This window comes from Podarcis gaigeae (assembly GCF_964106915.1).
Source record: "Podarcis gaigeae genome assembly, chromosome: 2".
NCBI classification, from domain to species: domain Eukaryota; kingdom Metazoa; phylum Chordata; class Lepidosauria; order Squamata; family Lacertidae; genus Podarcis; species Podarcis gaigeae.
In genome coordinates, this window is record NC_139679.1 from 23,118,612 (window position 1) to 23,145,770 (window position 27,159).

General features: G+C 45.0%; 1 protein-coding gene across 1 annotated transcript; it reads right to left on the reverse strand.

Annotated features, from left to right (window-relative positions):
• On the reverse strand, positions 1-27,159 carry GDF11 (growth differentiation factor 11). Its single transcript, XM_083727699.1, has 3 exons — positions 25,364-27,159; positions 2,626-2,999; positions 1-859 (listed from the first exon to the last, which is right to left on the reverse strand). The coding sequence occupies exons 1-3, from the start codon at positions 25,764-25,766 to the stop codon at positions 479-481; spliced, it is 1,158 nt and encodes a 385-aa protein (XP_083583825.1). The 5' UTR covers positions 25,767-27,159; the 3' UTR covers positions 1-478.

The following is a 27,159-nucleotide window of genomic DNA, read 5'->3' on the forward strand; positions in this document are numbered from 1 at the left end:
TTAACTTAACAATCACAATCTAGGAAGCTTTCACTGTTTGTAAACGGGTTGAAGAGCCTCTCTCTTTCTGATGAACTTTTCCCACTTTGTAATCATTTTTACTCTCAGATTGAGAGAGAAAGGGGGTTGGGAAGAAAAACAATACCAGTAAAAGTAAAGCTTGAGCAATGATGGGTCAAACAAAGGGTTTTGGAAGAGAAGAGGTCATTTCAGATCTGCCTCAGCGAGGAAAGTATTGATCCAAGCCAACTCATTCACTCTCCAGTAACGTGACGTCTGTTTTGATTATTGCACAGTGCATGATGTCACTTCAGAGATTTTCAATACAATTCTATCCATCTTGTTCTTTTCCCACAATTATTTTCTCTCCAGAAATGTTTTAAAATGATCAGGAATGGATTCATCAGTGTCAGGATGCATCATCGAAGCAGGAATCCAGGGGGATCATGAGGAAGGAGTGACAGGACAGGCAGAGGGTTTAAGAGCATCCACACCTGTCAACAACCATGCCAGGGATTTTGCCATAGATTATCTGCTGTTTGTCATTGAAGTACAGCATGTTGATGGGAGACATCTTGGTGGGTGTGCAGCAAGGCCCGGCTGAGCCCCGGGGATTGGCCTGCTGCACCAGATGGGTATGAGGATATTTCTGCATGAACATATACTCGCACTGGCCTGAACAATAGTTGGCTTTGTACCGCTTGGGGGCGATAATCCAATCCCAGCCGAAGGCCTCAAAATCAACAGTCAGTGGGTAGCGGCAGCAACGGGACTCAGTTGAGTGCTCGTCGCAGTCTAGTCCCAGGTTCCTCCGGGACCGTTTGTTGTTCTCCAGCACGCGTAGCTCCATGAAAGGGTGCTGGGGGTGGGAATGGAAGGGAGAAAACAAAAGAGTTACGTGTTTATGTGTGCAATGTCTATTTGCCCACATCAGAAAGACAGAGATAACTAGCCCCATAGCAGGAGCCCCGCTCACAAGGATAGTTTTGAAGCACACCATTTCCATTAATTATCATCAGCCCACAACCCATCTTTCCAGCCCCATCTGTCCTATTGCTCTGTATATCTTTTAAAACCACATATTTATCTCCTTAGCCATATCCCAGCTCTGTCCAGCTCGAGTCCTTATCTGTCCTTCCAAGACAAGCCATCTTTTCTCCAATCCTAACAATACTTATCACAGCGTACAGTAATTTATCCAATTCCCAGTAGGAGCCTAGAGTATTGCTTTCCCTTTAGAAAGCCAGGCACAGGCTGACCATGTACACCTCCTTCCCTCCCTCGCTCCCTCTCTCGCTCCCTCTCTCTCTCTCTACGTTCCTTTAAAAAATTCAACAAGAGAGAATGCAATATATGGGCTGCTGACCCATCACCTGCTGCCAGAAAAAAAAATGAGGTGCACAGTGTGACAAGAGAGACCAAGAGATCAATTTGTAGGTAGTGGGTGAAGATGTGAAATAAAGGGAGCTCGATAAGGAATATGTGCGTGTCTTTATGTGATTTTTCAAACCATCTGCATATAGCAAGGTTTCAGTTAATCAGGTATGTTTTGGCAGAGTAATTATACCTAACAGAATAAGCTTCAAGGGACAAGTAAGAGATTAAAGATAATAAAAGGGGAGGGGGAAATAAACCAAGAAGATATATTTTTATGAAGGTAAAAATGGGGGGGGAAACAACCTTCAACGCTATTTGAATCTTAGTAAATTACTAAGCGTCTGTTTACATGAAAGACTATCTTAAGGCTAACAGAATAAGATTGAATCATGAATGTATGTATCCAATAAACTGTAACATGCAAACTCCTTCAGAAAATCAGTGAATTAAGATACCACTTCAAAATGTAATATCCTGCCAATAACAAATATTTTGCTGAATTCTGGATATTTTACAGGAGGTGGTCTGAGTGTTAGTGAGACTTCAGAGCTAGCACAAATAGGAATTCTGCTGTCTTAAGTTACATAATGTTCAGCCTTTGTGAAGTACAGAAGGTAGATGGTGGTTTTATCTGTTGGAGAGCAGTGAGAGTTGTGCCAGTTACCTTAACATGGTTATTCCAGACCTGTTGATGGGCTATTTACACAAGTGGAGGCCAGTAATATCAAAACGTACAATGATCTTGCTGTTTATTTAAAGACCAGCTAAGTGGAGAGATGCTTGCAAGTAAGACTTAATACTATGATTTGGCATGTAAGCACACCCCTACCCTATGTGCAGTACAATAGTATTACAGCCCTCAATGAACTTGTAGGAGGCAGGAGGAGTTACAAGCAAGAGGGCAAACCAATAGGTATGGAAGGGAAAACGCTTCCTTTCTCCCAGTAAAGCTTCCCAACATGTAGCTCACTGGTGACCTTGTACGTATGCAACAAAACAGTGAATCAGGGGCACTTGGGCCATCACTAGTTCTGAAAGACTGCTTCTTCTACTAATCTTCCACTTACTCACTTCAGCACTGCTTACTGTAATGCTACAACAGGGAACTGAGGCATGTTCTCAGTTCCTGACGTCAGCAAACACCTGCAGCTTGGGTGAGCTTTGTGGGAAATGTATTTCTTTGGCCTCCAGCTCTACGTTAGAAGCTAGGATGGAGAGAGAAGAAAAGCGATGCTCCTATTTACCCACCAGGCCTTCAGCACCAGGCCCAAGAGAGGTGACGGCCAAGTCATTGCCATTGGGATCAAAAGCGTTGATCTCGATACCCCAGTTGTTCTGAGGCTGCTTGAACCAGTTCTGCAGTACATGCTTGAAGTCAATGCTCTGCCAGTGGCCAATGCGGGAATTCAGGTCAATCTTGAGTGAGCGGATACGAATATGGCGGCTCCCATCCTCCGTCACTGGTTTGAGACGCAGGATCTGTAGGTAGACCGTGGAGGTATGCTGAACAGGCCGCAGGTACACCCACAGCTGTGCCTTTACCACCTTGGTGAACATGATCTTGGGGCTGAAGTTGAAGAAACAGCAGTGCGGGTTGCCTTCAATCTGTACCACAGGGTCCGCTGGCAGAGAAAGACAGAGAGAGAAGCAGTGAGCAGAATTTCTTCACAACCTATTTCCCAGTGCTCTGGTCAGGAGATTCTGCCTAAGGAGCCATTCACAGATCTGTTTATCACATGTGTGTATGAAAGTACTTTCTTGTTGATTGAACACAGTGCCTGTCAGTGGAGGTAGTCTTGTACACAAATAAGAGGCCCTCAACTGGTTGTGTAAATCAGCCTCAAGTACAGTGAATATTAAACTCTCCAGTCAGGTAGTCTTTTTTCAAGATACAACTCTCTATAGATCTGAAGCTAAAAAATAAAAGCAATTAAGAGACCCCCTTCTTGTGTATCCTAACAAATAAGGGAAGAATAAAGAGGTACAGTGGTACCTCGGGTTACATACGCTTCAGGTTACATACACTTCAGGTTACAGACTCTGCTAACCCAGAAATAGTGCTTCAGGTTAAGAACTTTGCTTCAGGATGAGAACAGAAATTGTGCTCCGGCAGTGCGGCAGCAGCAGGAGGCCCCATTAGCTAAAGTGGTGCTTCAGGTTAAGAACAGTTTCAGGTTAAGAACGGACCTCCAGAACGAATTAAGTACTTAACCCGAGGTACCACTGTACACTGATTCTTAGTTGGGAAACTGGCAGCCATGAAAATGGGGCACTAAAATCAGGGGGTGGTAACGTCAAAAGGGCTTGGGTGAGAAGGGTCACGATACAGGCAGCAACCATTTAATGTAGGGGTTCTGTCGGCAGAGCACACAAAAGTATGCCTCACCCCATTACACCCCCCTTCCACCTTCTTCTGGGTCCAAAAGGACCCACACATTGGCAATTACGTGTCAACTGGGTGCATCTAAAATGGCACTACCTTATGTAAAAAAGGTTATGCAGCCTAGTAAAGTCAATAGCCTTCCAATGGACAGAAACTACTTTTTCTAGTGACTTCTCCTTTGCAGCCATTCCCACATCATTACTGAGGATTCCCCCAGCCCTTCAAAACTTATTTTAAGGGGGGCGGGTTTACAAACAATTCTTTACAGTTGAACCCTTTCCAATAAAATATTAATACCAAGAATTAAAATATTAATACCAAGAATAAAATGTGCATCACAGGAAACCAAATCCAAGAGGGTGTGAACATGGTTAATGAGAAGAACTAAAGAAGTTATCAAAGTCTTCCTTCAGAAAATGGAAATCACATCCAAATGAGAACAAAGAGGAACACACGCTTTGTCAAAATAAATGCAAGCAGACAAGAAAAGGTGCAAAAAAGGGAAAGAATTCAAAGAGCATCCCTCAAAAAATTAAGACCAGTGATAAAAAATTATATAACTGCATTAGAAGCAAGCCATACTAAAGCCTGATTTGGCACCACCATTTTTCTCAAGGCTAAGTTGATCCACCAGTTAGCATCCAGCACTGTTCCAACATCGTAAACTTCTTGCCCTTTCTCCCTTCAGCACTCCTTTCTTAAGGCTGACTTCAACTAACCTCTACTCAGAGTAGGCCCACTGAAATTAGTGGAAGCTAAGTTATTCATGGCCATTAACTTGAATGAGTCTACTCTAAATAACAATTAGTTTAAAACAACCCTTTGTAGCCACTACCAGCTACAGGTGTGATGTGCCAGAATGTTTGTGGGGTTTTTAAAAAAAAAAAATTCACATGACCATAGAAAGCTAACTTATACCAAGTCAGATCATTGGTCCATCTCACTCAGTAATGTCAACAGTATTTCACAGGGAGACACCAGGGATTCAACCTGGGATCTTTTGCACACATAGCATATGCTCTACGACAGAGCTACAGCCCTTTAATATTTTTTAAATAAATGTCCACTCCTAAGGCTTCATTTTGGAACCAGATTTTTCTACTACCTCTTTACTGTTTTCATAGGGTGGCATTCAACTGATGAACCCCATCAGCAGAAGTCCTATGTAAGGATTTCCATTTGCACAATGGGGCTTTCTCTCCCATGCCCCCCTCCTAAAAATGGCTTGCAGAGTCAGGAGCACCCCTAGAAAAGCAAGGAGAGGAGATTGTTCTCTGGCAAACTGAAATGCTTGCCCTGATCAAACAATTCCCTTATCACAAAATTGAATTCCTTCAATAGTCAAGCCCACCACTCACTCGGACCGTGACTGATATGGTTGTTGTTGTTTATTATTATTATTAGTAGTAGTAATAGTAGTAGTAGTATTTCTACAGCTCCCTTTGTCATAAGATCTCAAGGCGTTTCACAGAATAACATGATAAAAACAAGTAAATAAGTAAAACAAAACAGCAGACAATAACCCCCTTTCTCCCACAGACACATTTAAAAGGCTATAGAATATAGAATAGAAATTAAAAGACGCCTGCTTCTTGGGAGAAGGGCAATGACAGGCCTAGACAGCATCTTGAGAAGTAGAGACATCACCTTGCCAACAAAGGTTCGTATAGTTAAAGCTATGGTTTTCCCAGTAGTGATGTATGGAAGTGAGAGCTGGACCATAAAGAAGGCTGATCGCCGAAGAATTGATGCTTTTGAAATATGGTGCTGGAGGAGACTCTTGAAAGTCCCATGGACTGCAAGAAGATCAAACCTCTCCATACTGAAGGAAATCAACCCTGAGTGCTCACTGGAAGGACAGATTGTGAAGCTGAGGCTCCAGTACTTTGGCCACCTCATGAGAAGAGAAGACTCCCTGGAGAAGACCCTGATGTTGGGAAAGATGGAGGGCACAAGGAGAAGGGGACGGCAGAGGACAAGATGGTTGGATAGTGTTTTCGAGGTTACCAGCATGAATTTGACCAAACTGCGGGAGGCAGTGGAGGACAGGAGTGCCTGGCGTTCTCTGGTCCATGGGGTCACGAAGAGTCGGACACGACTAAACGACTAAACAACAACAACAACAAAGAATATTAATTGGCCAAAGGTCTGGTTAAAGAGGAACGTTTTTGCCTGGCACTAAAAAATATATAATGACGGCGCCTGATGATCCTCCCTGGGGAGAGCATTCCACAAATGGGGTGCCACTACAGAGATAGCCCGTTCTCGTGTTGTCACCCTCCGGACCTCATGTGGGTAGAGGCACAGCAAGAAGGGCCTCAGATGATATATGTAGCTTTAGGTCACCTGTTAAGGGCTAGCCCTCACAAAGCAGCTTATACAAGCAAATAATAAAATATAAAACAACCATTTCAAGCTAGCTGCTTAGGGCTTTGGCCCAACTGGCCAGAATTTGCTTCCTTTCAGCTCCATACTTTCCTTTCTGAGTCAGGCCCCTCAGGGCTAATACGGCTCGGGCATGGGGGCTGTCTTGCAGGATTTCCCTCACCTTTTAGCCTCAGTACTGCTGCTAGCCAGCGGAACCTCTCTGCGTCACTGCATTTGCCTTCCTTCCTTTGGTGGCTCACTCACCGTGGCAGTTATAGGCACAATGGAGAGGGGTGGCCAGCTCCCAGTCCCTCTCCTCTCCTCACCAAACAGGTGCTGTGTCACAGAACAGCAAGAGACATCTGCTATGACCCCAAGGTCTCTCTCCTGGTCAGTTCAGACCCCCGTGAGTGCATATTTGAAATTAAGATTTCTTGTGCTAATATGCATCACCTTACATTCATTTACACTGACTGACTTACATGAATGACCAATAGTTTAAAAGCATATCTAACTTCTGATGCAAAGTAGAGTAAACCTTGAATCCAATAAATATACAAGGTTTTGTGTATTTTGCCTCCTAAAGGGATCGTGTTTCATTTCACTAGAGATGCCACCAGCCTTTTGGGTTCTGCGTTCTACAGTATCCTGCAAAATAATACACAGGGCAGCTATCAGGACTATCACATAATCCTTAGCATAGTTAACAATGCTAAGGATTTAAGTGGGTTAAACCACAGAGCCTGGGGCTTGCCGATCAGAAGGTCGGCGGTTCGAATCCCTGCGACGGGGTGCACTCCCGTTGCTCAGTCCCTGCTCCTGCCAACCTAGCAGTTCGAAAGCATGTCAAAGTGCAAGTAGATAAATAGGTACTGCTCCAGCGGGAAGGTAAACGGCGTTTCCGTGTGCTGCTCTGGTTCGCCAGAAGCGGCTTAGTCATGCTGGCCACATGACCTGGAAGCTGTACGCCGGCTCCCTCAGCCAGTAAAGCGAGATGAGCGCTGCAACCCCAGAGTCGGCCACGACTGGACCTAAGGGTCAGGGGTACCTTTATCTTTACCTTTACTTATTTGAACACAGTCTGATTCCTGTACCTTTTTTGTGTGAGTGTGGGTTGTTTTTTAGTCTCAACCTTTCTTCTGATTTCATTGTACCCATTTTAGCACACTATTGTGTTTTGGTTAGCTCCAAGCTCAGCTGGAAGAATGAGAAACCAGATTGTCATTTGGAAACCGCCTTTCTCCTACTGAAGCTTAGGCACCACTGCAACACGTCCCTTTTTATTCTTTCATTTTCCTCGATGGTAAATTGGTAGTCTGATGCTGAGGAAGTGTTTAATTGATGTTAGTTAACCTGCTTCTTTGCTATTTTCACCCTTCAAACATAAAATGAATAGTGTATGAATTGTTAGATTCTTTCAAAATAGAGACTTTGTTTGGGCTCCAGTAAAAAGGGATGGTTCCTATTCCAGACTATCAGAACTATTTCAGTGCTGAGCCAAGGACAGCAGTCAGAATAGTGTGTGTCTATATACCCAGTCCTCTGTCCGCTTCAGTAACACAATGTGTGACAGGGCAGGAGATTGGAAAGAAGACAGCCTGTCTTTGACTTGTGCGTATGTCTATAGATGGAATTACTTAAGAACTAGATAATATAAATGGGCCCAGTGGTGACTGCTAGCCATGCTAGCAAGAATTTCAGGACCCATGTTAGCCATAGTGTCTCTCTAGCGGCTGGCTGCTGGGGTGAATTTTGCCACTGCCGCCTGCTAACAAGCTTTGCCACGTATCTGGTGAGTCAATGAGAGAAGGACAAAAATGTTAACTTGGATGCACAACTGATCTGACCCTGTGCATGGTGCTTCTTATTCTTGGGATGAAGGCAGAGAAATTGTGGGTTCAATGGGCCACAGTTATGTGGCCTCTAAAATGAGGTCTAACTCTAGCATAAGACTCACGTGTTACTTAACCCAGCACTCAGAAAATTCATCCAAATCTATACACATTCTCGGCCCATGTCTATCCATATTAATACTTTGTTGCTTGTCCTAAACAAGTCATACAAAAAAGGACAACTGGTCCCATACCATAGGATGTAGTCAATGCAGTGCTGAGTCACTAGTTTCACCAATAAAAGGATTTCTCATAGTGTAACAGAATGTAATCCTTTCCTCCCCCTATGTGCCCCCTAAATCTGTTCTAAGTGTTTCCCCAACCTTCTGAAGCACATTTGGGGATGGAGTGGGGGGTCTCAATTGCACTAGCACTTAGTTGAATACCACCCCATGTCTCTAATGAATGCCACCTCTGAATGCTTAAACAAGGCTTATAAGACAGCAGGGTATTCTTTCAGTCCCAGTATTGATCATTTCTACCCTCCGGTAATCAAATAATCCTGGATTTCTTTAACAAGCTTTGGTCCCAGCACAGATTCTTGGAGCACCTTGCTATTTGTGGAATATACATATGTATTTTTCCTTGCTGTTTCTGAATCTATTATTAGTGATTGATCCATGAGAAGCTTTTCTATATTGACAGTGTTATTTCATTGCCCTTTGTGATTTGGAAATTGCTTTCATTATGGTATGGTGTTATGCGGATGCCTTCAGCACAGTCGGCTCTGAAGGTACTTTTACAGTTTCCTCCCTTTGAACATTCTTAATTCTTCAGCACTGGCATGTCCTTTCCCATTTTGGCACATCCCTATTTTCAGAATGTCAGCATTTATATAATGGTTTAGCTGTTGTTGTCTATGGCCTATAGTCCTAATCTAGTCACTCATCCAGTCCACTGCAACCCACACTCCTTTCCCCCTTGCAATGACATGCTGTGATTGCTCCTGTTAAACTTAAACTTTCCACCCGTCCTTTTGTCCATAGTCCTAGGTAGTTTATCACAAAGCACATTCAGCTTTCCTTTCAACCGCCTACCTCTGAGACAGAATTGGACATTTGAGAAGAACCAGGTTTATCAGCAAACATAGGGTTGCCAGATCCTGTCTTTAAAAGTTTGAGTGCAACAGGAGAGTTGCTCTGCCAGTCTCCTTTGCCCACATCTCCTGCCTGCTGTAGTAGGGAAAGCTTCAGTTTATTCTAGAGTAAGTGGGGAAGGAAAGTGCCAACCTGGCAGCACTTTTTGAAAGTTAACCAGGTTTATTTCTAAGCACACGTCATTGCAGATTAAGCTAGGATAGAGACAAATCACTCACCCAGACTTCAGTATGAATAGATAAAAAGTGAACTGGTGAGATTCAGAGACCTCCACAAAAGCAGTACAGCACATGGAATAGATGTTCCTGTACATGCTGAATGAACAGGCCAGGTACAGTATTTACAGCTGATAGCATTTCCCTTACCTGCCCACCCACACCCAGTTCAACATGTATGTATTTGGAGGAGCAGCACAAATACACACAAACATTCAAGAGAACAGGCAACAGAATAAGAGGGTAGCGCACAGTCAAATCAGAGAAGGGTAGCTCAAATAGTAGGCAGAAGATGGGATTTACTGTGAGAGAGGAATCTTTCACCTTTAAAAAGCTTATTTATGAATATAGCTGCATGGTTCCTTACAAAACAGCTATACAAAATATGAAGTGATCTTTTCTCTATGCTTTTGTTTAGCTAAAAGTTAAACATGCTTCTTCAGTTGATAGTGATGGCTTCATTCACTGCTTGAGCAGTGGCTCTACTAAGCACACCCTACTTATTTGGGAATGAACTGGAACAATAGGTAAAGGTAAAGGGACCCCTGACCATTAGGTCCAGTCATGACCGACTCTGGGGTTGTGACGCTCATCTCGCTTTATTGGCCGAGGGAGCCGGCGTACAGCTTCCGGGTCATGTGGCCAGCATGACTAAGCCGCTTCTGGCAAACCAGAGCAGTGCACAGAAACGCCGTTTACCTTCCCGCCGGAGCGGTACCTATTTATCTACTTGCACTTTTTGGTGTGCTTTCAAACTGCTAGGTTGGCAGGAGCAGGGACCGAGCAACGGGAGCTCACCCCGTCGCGGGGATTCGAACCGCCGACCTTCTGGTCGGCAAGTCCTAGGCTCTGTGGTTTAACCCACAACGCCACACGCCTCCCAAACAATAGTTTGGCATATTTGAGCATAGGCAGATTACAAGTCTGAGAAGAAGGAGCTTTTGAGGGAACCACATTTGTCTTTTAGGAGAACTGATGGTGCTTTAAAGTAGGGGCAGAAAAACTTTCAGCCCAAGGGTCACATGCCAGGGGCAGATGAGGCCAGTGAAAACAGTAGGTGGGGCAACAAAGAAAATAATGCCTTTGTAGAGTAGACTAATTTCTACATACGCACACATCCCCTTCACTTCCTTCCATCTAGACCAGGGTTTCCCAAAGTTGGGTCTCCAGCTGTTTTTGGACTACAATTCCCATCATTCCCTGATCCTGCTAGCTAGGGATGATGGGAGTTGTAGTCCAAAAACAACAGGAGACCCAACTTTGGGAAACCCTGGTCTAGGCAAAAAAGAGGCATTATTAGAGTTCAGTGATACACTTCAGTCAGGCAAAACAAACCAAGCCTGAGGCATGTTCTAAACACCAAAGAAAGAGACCTGGAGAGCCACCTTCCCTGGTTTGAAGCAGTGCTAGAACACTCTACTGCTTGGAATAGTGTGGAGGACCAAACTTGCTCTTGGGGGAGGAGAATATACATACTCTGTATGGGCAGGTCATCTGTTATTATATAAGCTGCCCTGAGCTTTACAAGAGTAGTAGGATATACATAGATGTTATACATTGAAGTACATGCATCTGTAATACCCTATATAGCAGGGGTCAGCAAACTTTTTCAGCAGGAGGCCGGTCCACTATCCCTCAGACCTTGTGGGGGGCTGGATTATATGGGGGGGTTGAACAAATTCCTATGCCCTACAAATAACCCAGAGATGCATTTTAAATAAAAGCACACGTTCTACTCATGTAAAAACACCAGGCAAGCCCCACAAATAACCCAGAGATGCATTTTAAATAAAAGGACACATTCTACTCATGTAAAAACACACTGATTTCCAGACTGTCCACGGACTGGATTTAGAAGGCAATTGGGCCGGATCCGGCCTCCGGGCCTTAGTTTGCCTACCCATGCTATATAGGATTAGTGCGATACACAGGCCACTCCTGCAGAAGTCAGTGCCTCAGCAGATAGGATAATTCCCTCACTGCATAAAGAATTGAATTGACACTTCCGTTGAATTCCTACAACAAGCAAACCAATACGTATGTCGCAAGTCAAGCAGCGAAGCTCAGGCGGGGTGTGGGGGGAATACACATAGCAAAGATCTCGCCTACCCTCCACTCAGAAAGAATGGCTAGGAAGAATAATAGAGGATGATCGCCATCTAAACAGGCAAACTGGGGATTGAGAGAGAGTCGTTTTGCCATTCGCATAGGCTAAGGGGTGCGAGAAGGAGGCACTTCCCCCTCTTCCCAGCTCCAGCCAGCAGCTCCCAGTGGCCAACCCCCTCCCACTCCTCTCTGTTCACAGACATCTGGGTTACATTGAGCTAGGAGTGCCCCTTTGCCCCTGCCTGGTGCACCCCGCTCCGTTTAATCACCCCCAGCTGCATGTGCCATGAACTGCAGGCCCTGCTAACACGCCAAGGTCATGACACGGAGTGGCTGCCTCACCCTGCGCAGCCAACCAGGAGCAAAGGCTTCTGCTAACAAATGCCCAAGGCAATTTGCTGTGCACAAGTCCCAAATTAATGCTGTGCTCCCTTGGGAACTCCTCTCTCTACCCCAGTCTCTGCCAGTTCTTAAAGTGACAGAAAACCTCTCCCCCTCCCCTCAGTGTTTTCGGCCTAGCTATGCAAAACCCTCCGCACAACTGCAGACGTTGCGCAGACTAAGGTGGAAAGGGCAATTATGAGATTGGGGCTGGGAAAGCACACAATCTAGCCTTCAAAGCAAAAGCATGCTGGCTTATTATGTCCAGGTCCCCCAAGTTTGATGTGAAATTCTGTCGTTTGTTATGTGGAAGCCTCTAGTTAAGTCAAACTTGTCTGTGAGTGTAAGTCAATAGCTAACATAAAGCTACTCTCTGTTCCAGTGGTTCATCTTCTCTGTCTTCTCATTGGCAATTAATGTGCCCCACCCAGAATTTACCAGGGCGCTGTCCATGGTTCTGTGCCCTGACAGTAGCCATTCCCCACCTGCCAATAGGGAAGAGAGGGGAAAGATTATGCAATAGGGCAGTGCTACTTTCCACTATGGGTAAACAGTCAGAACTGGATGCTCTGCTTCTTCTCACTTTTCTCCATGCCTTCATTACATCCAAGTTCGTAATAACCTTCACCTATTTTTAGTCATTTATGAAAGCTTTCTTACTCAACTCACTCCAAGTGGGACTGTAGAATTGTCTTCAGCTCTCATCTGGAGTGTGGTCTCCACCCCATCCACTCCTGCAGTCTGTTTAAATGTTGTGACCTGATCCTGCAAGCACTCAGACACTGACTGCTTTACAGACAGAAATTGAGAAGAGAATGTTTATGTCTCTTGTAGCTACTTATTAGATGCACCTGTTTGTTGTTTTATTTCGGTAAATTTAGACCCCATCCTTCTGTTGTAATACAGTATTCAGAGTTGTTAACATTGAAGTTGATAACAGCGATGAAAATTAATTTATAAAACCTCTAATCCAATAGATTAAAGAGGTGGATAAGACAGAACACTGCAAAGGAAAACAATTTAAGACAAAATGTCAGCCTATTAAGAATCATCCAACTCACCAAATCAAATGCGTGCCAGAATAAAAACATCTTAACTAGGTGGCAAAAAGCCAAGAAAAAGGGGCCCAAATGAACCTTCCAAGACGGAATTCCCTAATCTGGATGTAACCACAAAAAGGCCTCTTCTGCATCCCTACCAGTCATGCCTCCCGCCGTAATCAATTGGGATGTGGAAAAGAAGAGACTTCCTAACACTTCCTGTGTCCTCTATGTATCCTGGGCCCCCATCATTTAGAACTTTGTTGCTGAACATGACTGGATACTGCTCTTATGATATGGACATTTCTTTTCCAACCCTTCTTCACTCTTTCCCAAAATACACATGCCACAGCCAGAGCAATGGAAACCATTGAACACCATGCTTCCACAGAAACTTTTTTTAATAAAGTTTCATTTATCTAGTTACCATTCCTACTATTCACAGGCAATTTGAAGCTATTATTCTTATTATTCTTATTCTTATTATCTGTTCTTTGTTTAAAAGTTTCAGTACCAGAGCAGGGAGCACTTCTATAGAGTCTGGCTGCTCTGTGAGAGGAAACACTGGAGGATATTATGATTTTCAGCATCCTGGTCACATATATGGTCTCTACCAATCAGAGATGGGCTACAAGAGGCAAATAGGATCAGTATAGAGCCCCACATCTTGTTTCTGCTGCTGCACAAGTGAGGCGAGATTGAATACACAATAATTTCCACAGAGATCTCCAAGTCTATTCATCCTAACATGCACACTCTGAATTCTACGAACCCTAGCAATGGTCCTTATTTCCAATGAAGAACTTGCCTCCTCTACAGGCATTCTGTTCCACAGGCTAGTTCCTTCTGGTAAATAGTTGGCTGTTGTTTTTAAGTGGAGTTCATTTTGATTCAACGGTTGTTTTCTATTTTTCCTCCCTCTTATATATTTAAACTTTCCCTGGTAGCTAAATAGATAGAACTTAACATATCCTTCCAGCTTACTTTAGGTTCTATTGCTAATCATTCCCACTAATCATTCTTTTGCTAATCATTCCCGCTTGTCTCTCTGTGTAGCATTGTTCTAAGTATCTGGATAGGAAACATAGTTCTAAGAATTTATTGGAATCTCTCTGTTCTGTGTATGCTATGAACATGTATTCTTTGTCCAGTTCTTAGGCACCTAGCATAATTTTAAAGCACCGGTCCTGCTGCACTGAGTTAAATCAATATTTAGAATACTTAGGTTCCAGTGCCACATTTCTAAATGGCAGGGTTATTGGGGGTTTTTTTAAAAAAAAATCCTGGTACATTCATTGCCTCCAGAACCGGGTTAAGAATACAGGATGTCTCTTCTAAAACATATTGAGGTTTCACGTATCTTTAACCCTTAATGAGCCATGTGTTCAGCTTTGAGAGCATTCAAAACACACGAAGCCTCTCACTTCCTGATCTGTCCTGTCCTGCTTCTGAATTATTCTACAATGTCCTGCTTTTCACACTAAAAATTCCCATATTATTAATTCCCATATTATTAATTTCTCTATAGATGGGAACATTACCACCACTCCCTTTTTTTTCTGACGGATGATCAATTAGTATGCTTTGAGACGGAAGAATGGGCATACTTCAGGTTCTGTGATGGAAAACATCCATGAATTTTCACCACAGAAAGAGTTCTAGTTTGGCTGGTGCCCTACTCTATCAGTTACTCAATTTAACAGGTAATCAAGCCCTACCCACTGCTGCCCAGGTGGTCATCCAAGGATGAGGTGGTACTACAGCAACACACTAGGAAGCCATAGTCATCTTGCTGACATGACACACATACTTGTAAAATCCTATACAGTCATTCCTTAATGGATAGTCACTAATATAGTCTACCATACACTAGACTAGAGTAACTGAGTGATCTGGACTGCACTAATCAGCTTAATATATGCAGTGGCGTAGCGTGGGTTGTCAGCACCCGGGGCAAGGAAAGTAATTTGTGCCCCCTAACCCGTGGATTTTAGTAGGGGCAGAGAACTGCGAGTGTGAGCGCCCCCCCCAAGATGTTGCACCCGGTGCGGCCGGCCCCCCCTGCACCCCCACGCTACGCCACTGAATATATGCAACTGTGGTGGAGTCATTGTAATACAGTGGTACCTTGGGTTAAGAACTTAATTCGTTCTGGAGGTCCGTTCTTAACCTGAAACTGTTCTTAACCTGAGGTGCCTCTTTAGCTTATGGGGCCTCCCACTGCCGCTGGCACTCGATTTCCGTTCTCATCCTGAGGTAAAGTTCTTAACCTGAGGTACTATTTCTGGGTTAGGAGAGTCTGTAACCTGAAGCATCTGTAACCCGAGGTACCACTGTACTGCTAGTATTCTAGTGGTATCAACTGCTGTCAATTCTTCTAATGCAGGCTTCCTCAACCTCGGCCCTCCAGATGTTTTGAGACTACAATTCCCATCATCCCTGACCACTGGTCCTGCTAGCTAGGGATCATGGGAGTTGTAGGCCAAAAACATCTGGAAGGCCGAGGATGAGGAATCCTGTTCTAATGTTTCCAGTTACCAGAGAAGGCAATTGTAATTCCTAATTGTTACTAGTGGTGCTGCATTTGAGAGCATTTCCACAGCTCTCTCTGATCTCCTGTGCTTCATTAGTGAAAAGGGAATAACTACATTAAATATAGTTATATCCCTTCTGGGGGGAAATTAGGTAATGGTACTTTACAACTGCATTGATTTCAGTGCAACCTCGGCAGGAACTCCATGTAAATCCAATTCAAAACATTATATGCTGCTGCACCACTAACCTGGAAGAATTTGGTACATAGTTGCACACACACAAAATGCTATTAGGCATTCTTAGCACTGAAATTTTGTATATTATCTTGTAAACAGCCTGTAACTAATGTGGGTATCTTATTTACCATCCTAAAATATCAGCACAGCAGTTAGTTTTTGTCTGATTTTGACATATTTCCCTTATTCAGCAACTTCTTACAAATGTCTGAAGTCACAACTCAGCCCATCCCTTACAGTTCCCAATTCCCTGTTATACCAGCGCTGAGTGTCCCTGGCTTTCTTGCTGCAAAATCCCAACTTTACATTTTCCAGCAAAACTGCCACTTTGAAAATGATCTACTCAGAAAGTAGTGATGCCTGCAAGTAGATTTGAAGTCACTGTTGTGTTAGACTTACTCCAAGCTGTCAGAATGCAGTACTAAAGGGGGGGTAGCGTTTGGTGGATTTCACACTGTCACACACCCCCAGTCTCCCTTCAAGGTACTTCATTAACTTCCCCTCCCCACCACCAATGCCCAAACGAAAGGTCATCAGGGGTCATGGGTAGCCAATAAATGGTTTAGAACCCAATTATCCTTCCCTAGTTTCTTGTCTATGGGTGGGGGAAATGTAAGCTTTAGATTAAAAAAGGGGGGAGGACAGGACAGAAGGAGTGAGGAGAGGGGAACCAGAAAGGTTTATGGCCCCACTGCCTATAAAACCTTCCCTTCCTTCTGTTCAGGAACCATAAAAATACTCACACACACAATTGCTCCATGAAAGAGTGTCAGGAGCAAAAATCATAACTGCCATCAAGGAAAAAGGGAGTGAGGATGAATGATAAAGATTCTAGGAGATGGAATCTGTGGGTCAAATGGATTGGCTCCAGCCAATCCAGTAAGCCTACAAGCAAGGGGAATTATTCCAGATGGCCAATTAAAATCAGATTGGACTACCCTTGTCAATTTCAATCTGGGTGGTGTGTGCACGCTGGCTTTATTTTTGCAGGGGGGGGTGCGTTGGAGGGAGCAAGTTGTTAAATGGAAAGAGATGGTTGTGGGGAGCAGCAGCAAACGTTTAACACAGAAAAAAGCCCCAGCGTGTCGCCGATTTTATGGGCAGTAAAATTTCAAAGCCATCCAAGTCTATTAATGCTGGAGAAGGAAATTTCTCAATGAGCTGTAGAATTGGCCAGGAGGGAAGTCCTTCTCCCTACTGCGATTCCTCACACTTGTGCCCCCCACACCCTCCCATCCAACACCCCTTCCTTCCGCTCTGCCTTCACACACTCCAGACCATACGCTGCCTCCCCTCCCAGTTGGCATCAGCTCAAGTGAACATTTTGAGTCATAGATCTTTACAGAATTCTTCCTTTGGTAGAAACAGTGGCGTTATAGTTCCAAGACATGTGCACATTCATGCTACAGTGCAGCCTCCTGTACATGCTCACCCTTCAGTCTCACAATGTAAATGTATTCTTTGGGGGGGGGCAGAGATTTTCTGCTGATGTGGAAACATAGAAAATTCCACATACAGGCAGCTGTGAGTTCCAGTTCCAACATTAATTATTCCCTACTCATCCTGATACAAATATATGGATCAGCAATATGGTAGCAATACTTTGCCCACCTCTCACATCTCCTCTGAGAATCCTGGATCTGTTAACTTTAAACTTACTTTCAGAGCCCACTATCATGTCGCAAGCACTGATGGCCATCCTCTTTACATGACTGCATAGGCGTTCCTATAGTCAAATACCTTCCTTCTAAACCTCTGCATGTCTTCCTTACGAGGCTCCTAGAGCAGTTGTTGTTTTTTAAATCTGGTGGCCATTTTGTCTCTTGTTCAGAGGCCAGATTTTCTTTTTCAGCCATTCAATCTCCCGAGTTGATTTCAAGTCCAGCGGTTCGGTGTGAATCACCCCTTCTGAGAATTGGATGGCTTTCGGTGTTCTGATTTCCTTAACCACCTCAGTAGTGTTCTGGAGGCAGCCTGACATAGCAGCCAAGTCCAATGTAGAGGCTTGACCCACCATTTTAGATCTCTCACTTCTAAAAACAACCACTTTCTGGATGGCCAGTATGTGCCATTTATGCAAATAACTCGCCGAATAGTGCTCAGGCTTTGTAAATAAATCTCTATATATTGTGGGGTCAAATCAGTCCAATTTGAGAGCCAGCAGTGGGTGGCTCTTTCTTCTGGGAGCCTCACAACCACAATGCTTTCATCCAGTGCTATTTTTCTAGAAAAAGAATTGCCACAACACACCGTGAACACCTCTCTTGTCCAATCATAGCTCCTCTTACATAATCAAGTTTCTCTATCCCTCCCAAAGAGTGCAAGAGGACAGTTAGAACATCAGAATTCTTACTGTATTCTTTGACACTATAGTTATTTCAGTGAAGCAGAAAAAGATTATGTTTGTAGAGTTGTTAACACAGGCACTTATTTGGAACACAGGAAAATAAACCTAACTGGTCTAAGCCCCAGTAAGCCAGTGATTGATAACTGAAGTCTATGAGCCACACCCAATTGGACTGTGCCAACTGGCCCACTGGTCTTGATAAGTCTCCTCACACAGACCTGAGCCCTTCAGTGTAATAAAATAATACTGGTGTCTGGAAATGCCGTTGTTTGCCATATTGTAGTGAGATGCAGGGCAAAGCATGACATAGTGCCTAGGAATCATAAAGATATTCCAGGAAGGATTTTGCCCATTGCTTCTAACCTTCAAGCTACAGCCTCTATGTGGCTTTAATGTCAGATTTAATGTCATGAATCTTGTTGCCGTAAGCTCAGAAATACATCAAGCCTACCTAAGAACCACTGAGAACCACTTAATGTTGCCTATGATTTAGTTCTAGCAGTTTCACTAACTGTCCTAACTTTTGAGAATATAACTTGAGCTGAAGCAGGTTCAGCTTCTAATAAACACCAACCAAATTATTTTTTATGCCAGTTCTGTGCTGCTGCCCAGACAGTAAAAGGGTTAGGATGCTCTGATCCTTCTAGGATCTAGGTGCTTAAGTAATTGATGATTAGCAATAAGATTTGTCTTGTCAAGCAATATGCCTAAATAATCAAGAGTTAACCATTTCCACCACAGCAGCAGCAGCAAATACCCAGCATCCAGCACAGATAGATAATGAGATTGCTCTCTAACGGGAAATTGTTTTGTTGTGGCCTCTCTTGTCACTCTCGCCTTTTGAGTCAGCATCCAAACACATATCCTTTGCTCTCTATACTTGATTGAGTCCCAATTTCCGCTAGACACAAGCTCATGATGACCCCACCATGACTGACTAATGAATCCTGATTCTCCATCCAGTATATACTTATCCAATGTTAGACCTCTGTGTGGATGGCCTCCAGGTTCTCTGTCCTAAAAAACTGTATGGACAAGAAGATACCATCAGACTTTTGATATCGCAGGCTTCCTGGAAATTGCTGTTCCAAAGGGAAAGGCTCATCAAAAAGGATCATGTATCCCAGTTGTGATGGCAGAACCTTGTGTATTCAAGAAAACAAAGATGCTTTCCTTGAACAGCTGCAAACTTGTAAATAATTATTTAACCTCACACAGTCTTGAAGAAGCAAGGTAGGGATCTGGTAATTGTGGCAATGCAGAAACCAAATGACAAACCAAAAAATGTACACAGAAACAAATAGATATATATGGATTAAAATAAAGAATAAATTTAGTAATCTGTATAATTTACATTGTCGGAAGTAAGCCTTGATGCACTCTAGAACACAGTCTGCTCTCTGCATTGTGTTCTGCATAGGGCTGTGGCATGTCCTGAATGCACGTATGCAAACCGCACATGTACACAGATACAAAATAAAAGGGAAAGCAAGAGGACAAAACTGTCCCCGTTGAGATACCACTCCAGAAGCCACACAATACTTCAGAAGAATCTATGATCCAGTTGCAAGCAACAGCAAGGATGATGGAAGAAAGGAACAGACTAACTTGTTCTAACTTGGCATGTCCAAAGACAAGGAGATGGAATCACAGAGGCCATAATGACAAAAAAAGCATACCTATGAAATGTTATTTGTGAAGGGATCCCTTATGTACTAAACCTTCAGCAGTAGAACTTTAAACCCTGAAGAATAAGATACCCCATATTGAATAGTCAATTCAACTCAAACAATACATATCTCCATCTCTTTTTTTCACAGCTATATATGAAAGGAAAAAACAAACTTATCTGGAAGATCTTTTGGACATTGGGGGGAAGCAAGTCAGTGTTAGAATAGAGCAGGCTTCCTCAGCCTCGGCCCTCCAGATGTTTTTGGCCTACAACTCCCATGATCCCTAGCTAGCAGAACCAGTGGTCAGGGATGATGGGAATTGTAGTCTCAAAACATCTGGAGGGCCGAGGTTGAGGAAGCCTGCTATTGAATAGAGTAATATCTATGAACAAGGATGTGGTGGTAGAATGTTCCTCCTAAAAGTCAGACAGCTAAGGATTTTAATCAGGATTGCTTTGGGTCAACATCGCCTTACAATATTGCAAGCAGGTTATTTATCATTCATTGTTATTTATTTCATTTCTATCCCATCCTTCATCACAAAATGATCCCAAGGCAGATTACATCAAGGCAACAAATAAAACCAGTATTACAGAGTCATAAAAATCATTCCAACTATTCAGCATAGTTAATCACCTATGTTCACAGCCCCCCACACTTATTTACACCCTTGAGCTTTGACAGGTAATTCCACCCACAGAAAAGAAGGACCAAGCTCACTGTATCACCACTGTGTGTGATGAGACCTTGTACACCCAAGATTTGTCCTAAACTATACCAAACAAGGGACGTGGGTGGCGTTGTGGGTTAAACCACAGGGCCTAGGACTTGCCGATCAGAAGGTTGGTGGTTCGAATCCCCACGATGGAGTGAGCTCCCGTTGCTCGGTCCCTGCTCCTGCCAACCTAGCAGTTCGAAAGCACGTCAAAGTGCAAGTAGATAAATAGGTACCACTCCAGCGGGAAGGTAAACGGTGTTTCTTTCCGTGCGCTGCTCTGGTTCGCCAGAAGCGGCTTAGTCATGCTGGCCACATGACCTGGAAGCTGTACGCCGGCTCCCTGGGCCAATAAAGCGAGATGAGCAGCGCAACCCCAGAGTCGGTCACGACTGGACCTAATGGTCAGGGGTCCCTTTACCTTTATACCAAACAAGCACAGCAAACAGTTGGTTGCTTTGCTCTTTCCATCCTTCCACAAGGAGGCATGTGAAGCTATTCTGCCCATGATGGAGGCAGAAGTTCCATCCTTGGGTACATATCGCATCCTACCGGACTTCTCCAGAAAAAATGAGAACTTCATATGCCTTTGCAAGAGTTAGGGTTAGATCAAGATGGACCAAACAGGCTTTCTTTCTAATACTACCTCAAATCCTATTCCAGTTTTCAGTGTCATTAAGAAATATATAGGGAAACTAAACGAGATCAAGGCTGGAGTCAGAGAAATTTTCAAGGTAGACTGGCAGCTCTATTTATGTAGGAGATTGCATGAACAACTTTCTCTAACTATGGTTGAGTTGCTGATGTACTACTTACTTTACATGAGGCCATTCCCACACTTCAAACATGAGATGGCATTGCTCTAAATTTAGTGATGAATATGGACAAAGTGTATTGCAAGTACTTCATTATGTTTGGTAGTACTCCTTACCTGTCAATTCTTGCTCACTTCACCATCAGGTTACCTAAGCTTTTGCCTCATAGTGATTTCACTAATGATTCCTTAGCCTGAATATCTGGCTAATAGCCAGTGAAGTCATTATGATTATCCTCTGGCAGATATTGATTTCAAAGAAGAAACATTACATGTCTCTTTGAACTTTCTTGAGCTAATATAATCAGCACAAATTGCTACAGAAGCTTAAAACCAGCTTATTTAGTGCTGGGTCATTTTTGCTGCGATATTTCTGCTGGTTGTTGTAAAATACGTTTGGGTTAAGGAAGTCAGAGGAAAAGAATATTACACTGATCAATAGTAACCACAATTCTTCTGTTTTACCCTCTAAGCTCAGATACACTCCAACTTCTCTCCGCTCTCAGTTCACCAGAAATTGGGATTTAAGAGTTAGTTCTGATGATCCAGCCATGAATGTTTATGGTATGGGCAGACAATGGATTTAGAGACATTTAACAGTTCTGAGATGAGTTCCCTACCATAATCAAAGACTGGTTTTATGTATCTGCCTTTCTGGAATTAAAATTATTAATTAGGTAAGGATTATAAGTCAGCTTGCATATTAAAATGCTAACAAACATATTACAAATCTAACAAGAAGTTGATGAGGTTGTACATACTGTATAGGTAATTCTTCCATGTGGTTCCTGGCTGGAGTCAAATAGGTCTGTTCTGGTTCTTGAAATTTAAGGGTCAAAAAACCCTCACATCTATATAAGAATTTACAAGATGGGTGTACAGTGTGCTCTAACTCAAGTGTTGCTACTATTTAGCATTCAGTGAATACCACTAGCATTCTGAGTGCTGGAAAATTGGCTGAGTTACCATTATATTTAGCATCCAGAAAAGTATTGTCGTGCGGTTACCATTCAGAATCTCAGCTCTCCCTTAGTGCTGTCATTGCATTCTACACTGACATGCAGCCTCATTGAAAACTGGAACTAGAGAGGACCAGAGTATGACTCAAGATGCAGTGGCGTAGCGTGGGGGGTGCAGGGGGGCCCGGCCGCACCGGGCGCAACATCTGGGGGTTAGAGGGCGCAAATCCATGGGTTAGGGGGCGCAAATTACTTGCCTTGCCCCGGGTGCTGATAACCCACGCTACGCCACTGTCAAGATGTGCGTCACTGATCAGTGCTGATAGCTCCAATCCTGCAAAAGTTAGTCATCATGGTCAAGTTTCACTAAAAGCAATAGAAAATTAAGTAATTTGCAATTAACTTGTTCCATTGGTTTCAATGGAGCTTTGTGATATCAAGCTTTAGCTGGATAGGAGCTGATAGTTCACACATGCGGTTATCTTTTTTTTTTTAATCAATGTAATATAAGGAAATTCTAAGTTCTGTTCCTCGGGATCCATGATGACTCCTTCACACAGGAGAATCATTGCTTGACTTGCAGTTAACAAATGGACGTGTGTGTTTGAATTAGTTACAAGAGAGATATGCTAAATCAAGTTTTAAGCAGTTGTGGAGCCAGTTGTATGTAGAGATTTCATATAGGACCACCTGTCATATGAAGAATGGTTGGGCATTACACTCCAGGATAATGATGCCTTGTAGCTAGGTAGCTAGTCTTGTCTATACTTGCTCTTCTCTCCAGGCTCCCATGCACCCCACAACTTTTGAAAGACTGAGTGAGTGAAGCTTAGATTTTGTTACCCCTAAAGGTACCGCTTCTGAGGTTCCAAGGACTCACTCTTCAGATAGAATGCACGTGCTGTTTGCTGCACCGCAGCAAGTCAGCTGTGGTACAAAAAAAGTACCTGCTGCTATCCAATCAGTAATATCTGCTTAGCCATATGTTTAGGATTTGGCCCTCTCCCCTACCTGTGGCTATATACAATGGCTGAATGTGCTTTACTGTGCTAGACTGCTGGCGCTAAGCAAATGGTTCTGGGCTGTCACCCTCATTGAGCCTCACAGAAAGCTAAGAGCTGCTTGAAAATAAATACAGTGGTACCTTGGGTTAAGTACTTAATTCGTTCCGGAGGTCCGTTCTTAACCTGAAACTGTTCTTAACCTGAAGCTAATGGGGCCTCCTGCTGCTGCTCTGCCACCGGAGCACGATTTCTGTTCTCATCCTGAAGCAAAGTTATTAACCTGAGGTAATATTTATGGGTTAGCGGAGTCTGTAACCTGAAGCATATGTAACCTGAAGCGTATGTAACCCAAGGTACCACTGTATAATTATTCCGGGATGGAGGGGAGCCACAAAATTTAACATTTGTTTAAAAATACCTGAAGGAATAGCACAAGATCTTGTGTGCCCATTTTGTGTCCCTGTTCAGTTGGCCCTGGGGGCAAATGTCCCTACTGCTCCAAGTGAACAGTGTGGCTCCTGTCACACAGAGATTTTAACAGAAAGCTTGACATTCTTTCTATCTTCCACCCACAGGCCACACTACCCATGTCACTTCTTATGTTCTAATGTTCTTATGTTTCAAAGTGGATAAATAAGAGGCCTTCGTTCCAAATAACTGCATGCCCAGAACAAAAAACAAAAAAAATCTGGCAGTGCTCACTCCAGAGTTGGTTTCAAACACCAAGCCCTGACACATGCGGTGATGCCCCAAGTTTTGAAATATGCCAGAGGTTCCCAGAGGTTGAATATTGCTGTTGGGTTTTCACATTCAGCCCACTTACAAATAAACTTGGCAAGAGGACACAGCAGCAAGAAATATTGCACAGCACTTAGGCCCAAGCTGTCACCACCCCCTGGCGACTCTGTTTTCCCAAAACACTAAGAAACATTTATTTTTAACTGGGTTTTGTTTTGTTTTTTTGCACAAAAGGGGGGGAAATGCCATCCATGTGAGTCTACAATAAATGAGAGAAGCACAAAGGGCCATGGATCTTGGCAGATCTGGAAAAGGAAGAGGGAGGGAGTGTGTGTGCATGCTCAGGGAGGCAGCTGGATATTCCAAAGCCTCGGGCTGGGCAAACTTCTCGAGCTGTTTGCAGCTGGCGAAAGGCAACCTCACAAAAGGGATTACGCCTTCACTTGGCAGGGGGAGAAAAAGGAGCCACACTCTCTCCAGAGCTGAGAAATGCCGTTTCCCCCTTTCTACTTGCAAGAGAGCTGGAGTGGCAGACCGCTTTCAGAATCATGACACCTTTGGCAGCAGCGCTTCGGGGCCAGAGCCTCTCCATGACCTCTCCTAGGTTTATTTGGCTTTGGCAAGGGGGTGGGGGAGTACTTTTCATGCAACGCCAACCTATGCGCGCGCGCGCACACACCCCCACCGCCTTCTTTTCCAAAGCCCCAGCTCGGAAATCCACAGAAGATCCGCAAAGAGCACAGCGACAAAGCTCACCGCTAAGACGAGTTTGCACAATAATACTCCAAACGCAAAAGGCTCGATGGAGCCACTCTACACAAAGCAGACCTTTCCTTCTTCAGACGCAGCCGGTTGGCAAAGAACTTTGCACAACTTAAAAGCGACGGTGGGGCTTTTTGGGGGGGGGGGCGATAACCTCATTGCATTTCCCCTTTCTTCTTTTTTTTTGCAAATAGAGGAAAGGGAGCCGAAGGTATCTTTGAGGGCAGGGAGATGATGATACCTTTTAATGTGCACCAACACAGGAACAACCAACCATTCAGGTCAGTCCCCTCCCGGCCATTGCTCTCGACTTGTTCAGCATGGAATAAAGCAGCTCATGGAGAGAGTCTGAGAAATATTGCCAGCGCTGTGGAGGAGGAGGAGGAGGAGGCGGCTGAGGATGCCTCCTGAACACCTGGTCAGCGCGCATCCCCCTCCACATACAGAAGAGCAACCAATCTGGGCTCAGGGGTCCCTGAGGATGGCAGCGCTGCCTGTTCTCTCAGAGTGATTTATTCCTCGCTGAAATAAACAATAAGCTCCGGGACTTGCAGAGGCGATGTGGGGTGGCCAGGCGAGAAGCCTGCTTTCTTCCTTCGCTCGGCGCCCCCACCTCATCCCACCCCCCCAAAAAAAACCCCCCCAGATACCGCTAAAGTTGCGTTTTCCATGCACCCAAAGACCCCCTTAGCGCGGCCGTGCCTCCTTAACAAAGAACTTACTTTCTTGTGCCATGCTGATGACAGTCTCGGTGGTGGCATGGTACTCGTCTTCCTCCAGATAGTCATCGTGCTGGAAGGAGTCCCCTTGGAAGTCGTGCAAGTCCAAGATCTGCTGCAGCGGAGGCGCTTTGGGCAACAACTGGTTGACCACCTCTCGGGTGATGTTGGGCGCCTCTTTGAGCCTCAGCTTGCTGAGGATCTGCGACTTGATGCTCTCCAGCCTCATCTCCTTGCTGTGCTTCCGCCACAGACACACCGGGCAGCCCTGGTCCTCTGCCTCTGTCACCAAGGGGACTCCCACCGTGGGCGCTTTATCCGCCCCTCGCTCCGCCGGCTCCCCCGCGCAGAACTCCAAGGACAGCACCAGGCAGCAGAAGAGCACACGAGACCTGGGCACCCGCATGGTGGGCGAGCTGCGCGGTGCACCCTCCCGCCCCCCGCCCGCACCAAACCCCGGTCCTTTCTCTTGCAAACAAACAAAAAAAATCGCCCTGCTTTGGCCGTGCAGGGGGGATGGGGAGGGATGGCGAGCCGCAGCTGCTGGGTGCTGGTTGTTGTTGGTGGTGCTGCTGCTGCTGCTCTTCTGATGGCTAGAAGTTCTTTGGGTTGGAGATGGTGGGTGACTTGCTGGTTGGGGAAAAGGAAAGGCCGGGGTGGGGGGGGGAGAGGGGAAAAAAAAGGACTCTCCTTTTATATCCCAACTGAACTGTGTCGTAAAAAGCCTTGATTGGCTGCGGAGGCAACAAAAGATCTCCTGGCAAAAGGGCTGTCACCAAAGGGGGAAAAGCGAGCGAGGAGTTCTGCGCGCTCGTCTCGTGTAAGCGCGGAGCAGTCCAGCCTCGCTCGCCTCTGTGTGTCAAACCTTTTAAGCGCTGGCAGCTCTCTTTGAAAGCCGGAGGGGAGGGGGCGCCCCGGGGGGCGTGGGGCGTGGGGAAGAGGGATCTGACAGCCCCTTAAAGACACAAAGTCCCCTTTGCGCAGCCACCTTCCCCCCTTCTGGTTACCTTCCCCGGGAGGCAAATTGCGAGGTGGTTTTAATAATGCATCTGGCAGGGGAGGGGCTGCTGGGAGCGTCCAGCGGGGAGGGGGCGGCTCGGGCGCCTTTGGGAGTCGAGCAAGGGCTGCTGAGCCGCGTCGGGTTCAGAGGTGGCCATTTAAGCAACGAGGAGACTTAAGAGGAGAGGCATTGCTGCCGACCCTCTCTCCTTTTCCTCCTCCTACTCGGTTCCGATCCTCGCCTGGCACTTCCTTATAGTTGCCCACTTTGGACAGGTTAAGCTCTCCTTTTCATCCAGGGAGAGTTTCTCTCTCTCTCCCTCTCTCTCTTTCTCTCTCTCTCTCCACACATCCCTTTCATTCTCATTTCTGGGACGTTTGACAGTTTCTAAGTGCCCCCGGACCATCTAAATCCCCGATCGATGTGACGGTTTCTAGATCCCTCCTTTCTCTCTCTCCGGGTCGCGGGCGCTCTGACAGTCCTTAAGTGCCCCCCTCCCCACTCGGGCACAGCAAGACCCGCGCTCCTCCGCTGCAAGAGAGAGAGAGAGAGAGAGAGAGAGAGAGAGAGAGAGAGAGAGAGAGAGAGATTCGTTTTCTGCCAAGCGAGCAGTTTTCTTTCTGCCTTTCTCCCCGGCTCTGGCGTCGCAGCTGTCACCCACTCAATAACCCTCCGCTGCCCTTTCGCGTTAATGCACTGCAGCTCCTTGCTTTGCATGCTGGAGCGCTGCTGCCTCTTTCCCTTTCACAAGTTACAATCGCATCTCCAAGCAGGGCGCTGCTAACCGGGGCTGCGCCTG

Bases quoted from the DNA above. Each gene is read 5' to 3' on its own strand.
- GDF11 (XM_083727699.1), bottom strand. From the start codon at position 25,766: ATGCGGGTGCCCAGGTCTCGTGTGCTCTTCTGCTGCCTGGTGCTGTCC. The intron at 3,000-25,363 runs GTAAGTTCTTTG...TTTCTCTGCCAG, and splicing joins CATCAGCATGGCACAAGAAA to CGGACCCTGTGGTACAGATT. The intron at 860-2,625 runs GTGGGTAAATAG...TCCCACCCCCAG, and splicing joins GGCCTGGTGCTGAAGGCCTG to CACCCTTTCATGGAGCTACG.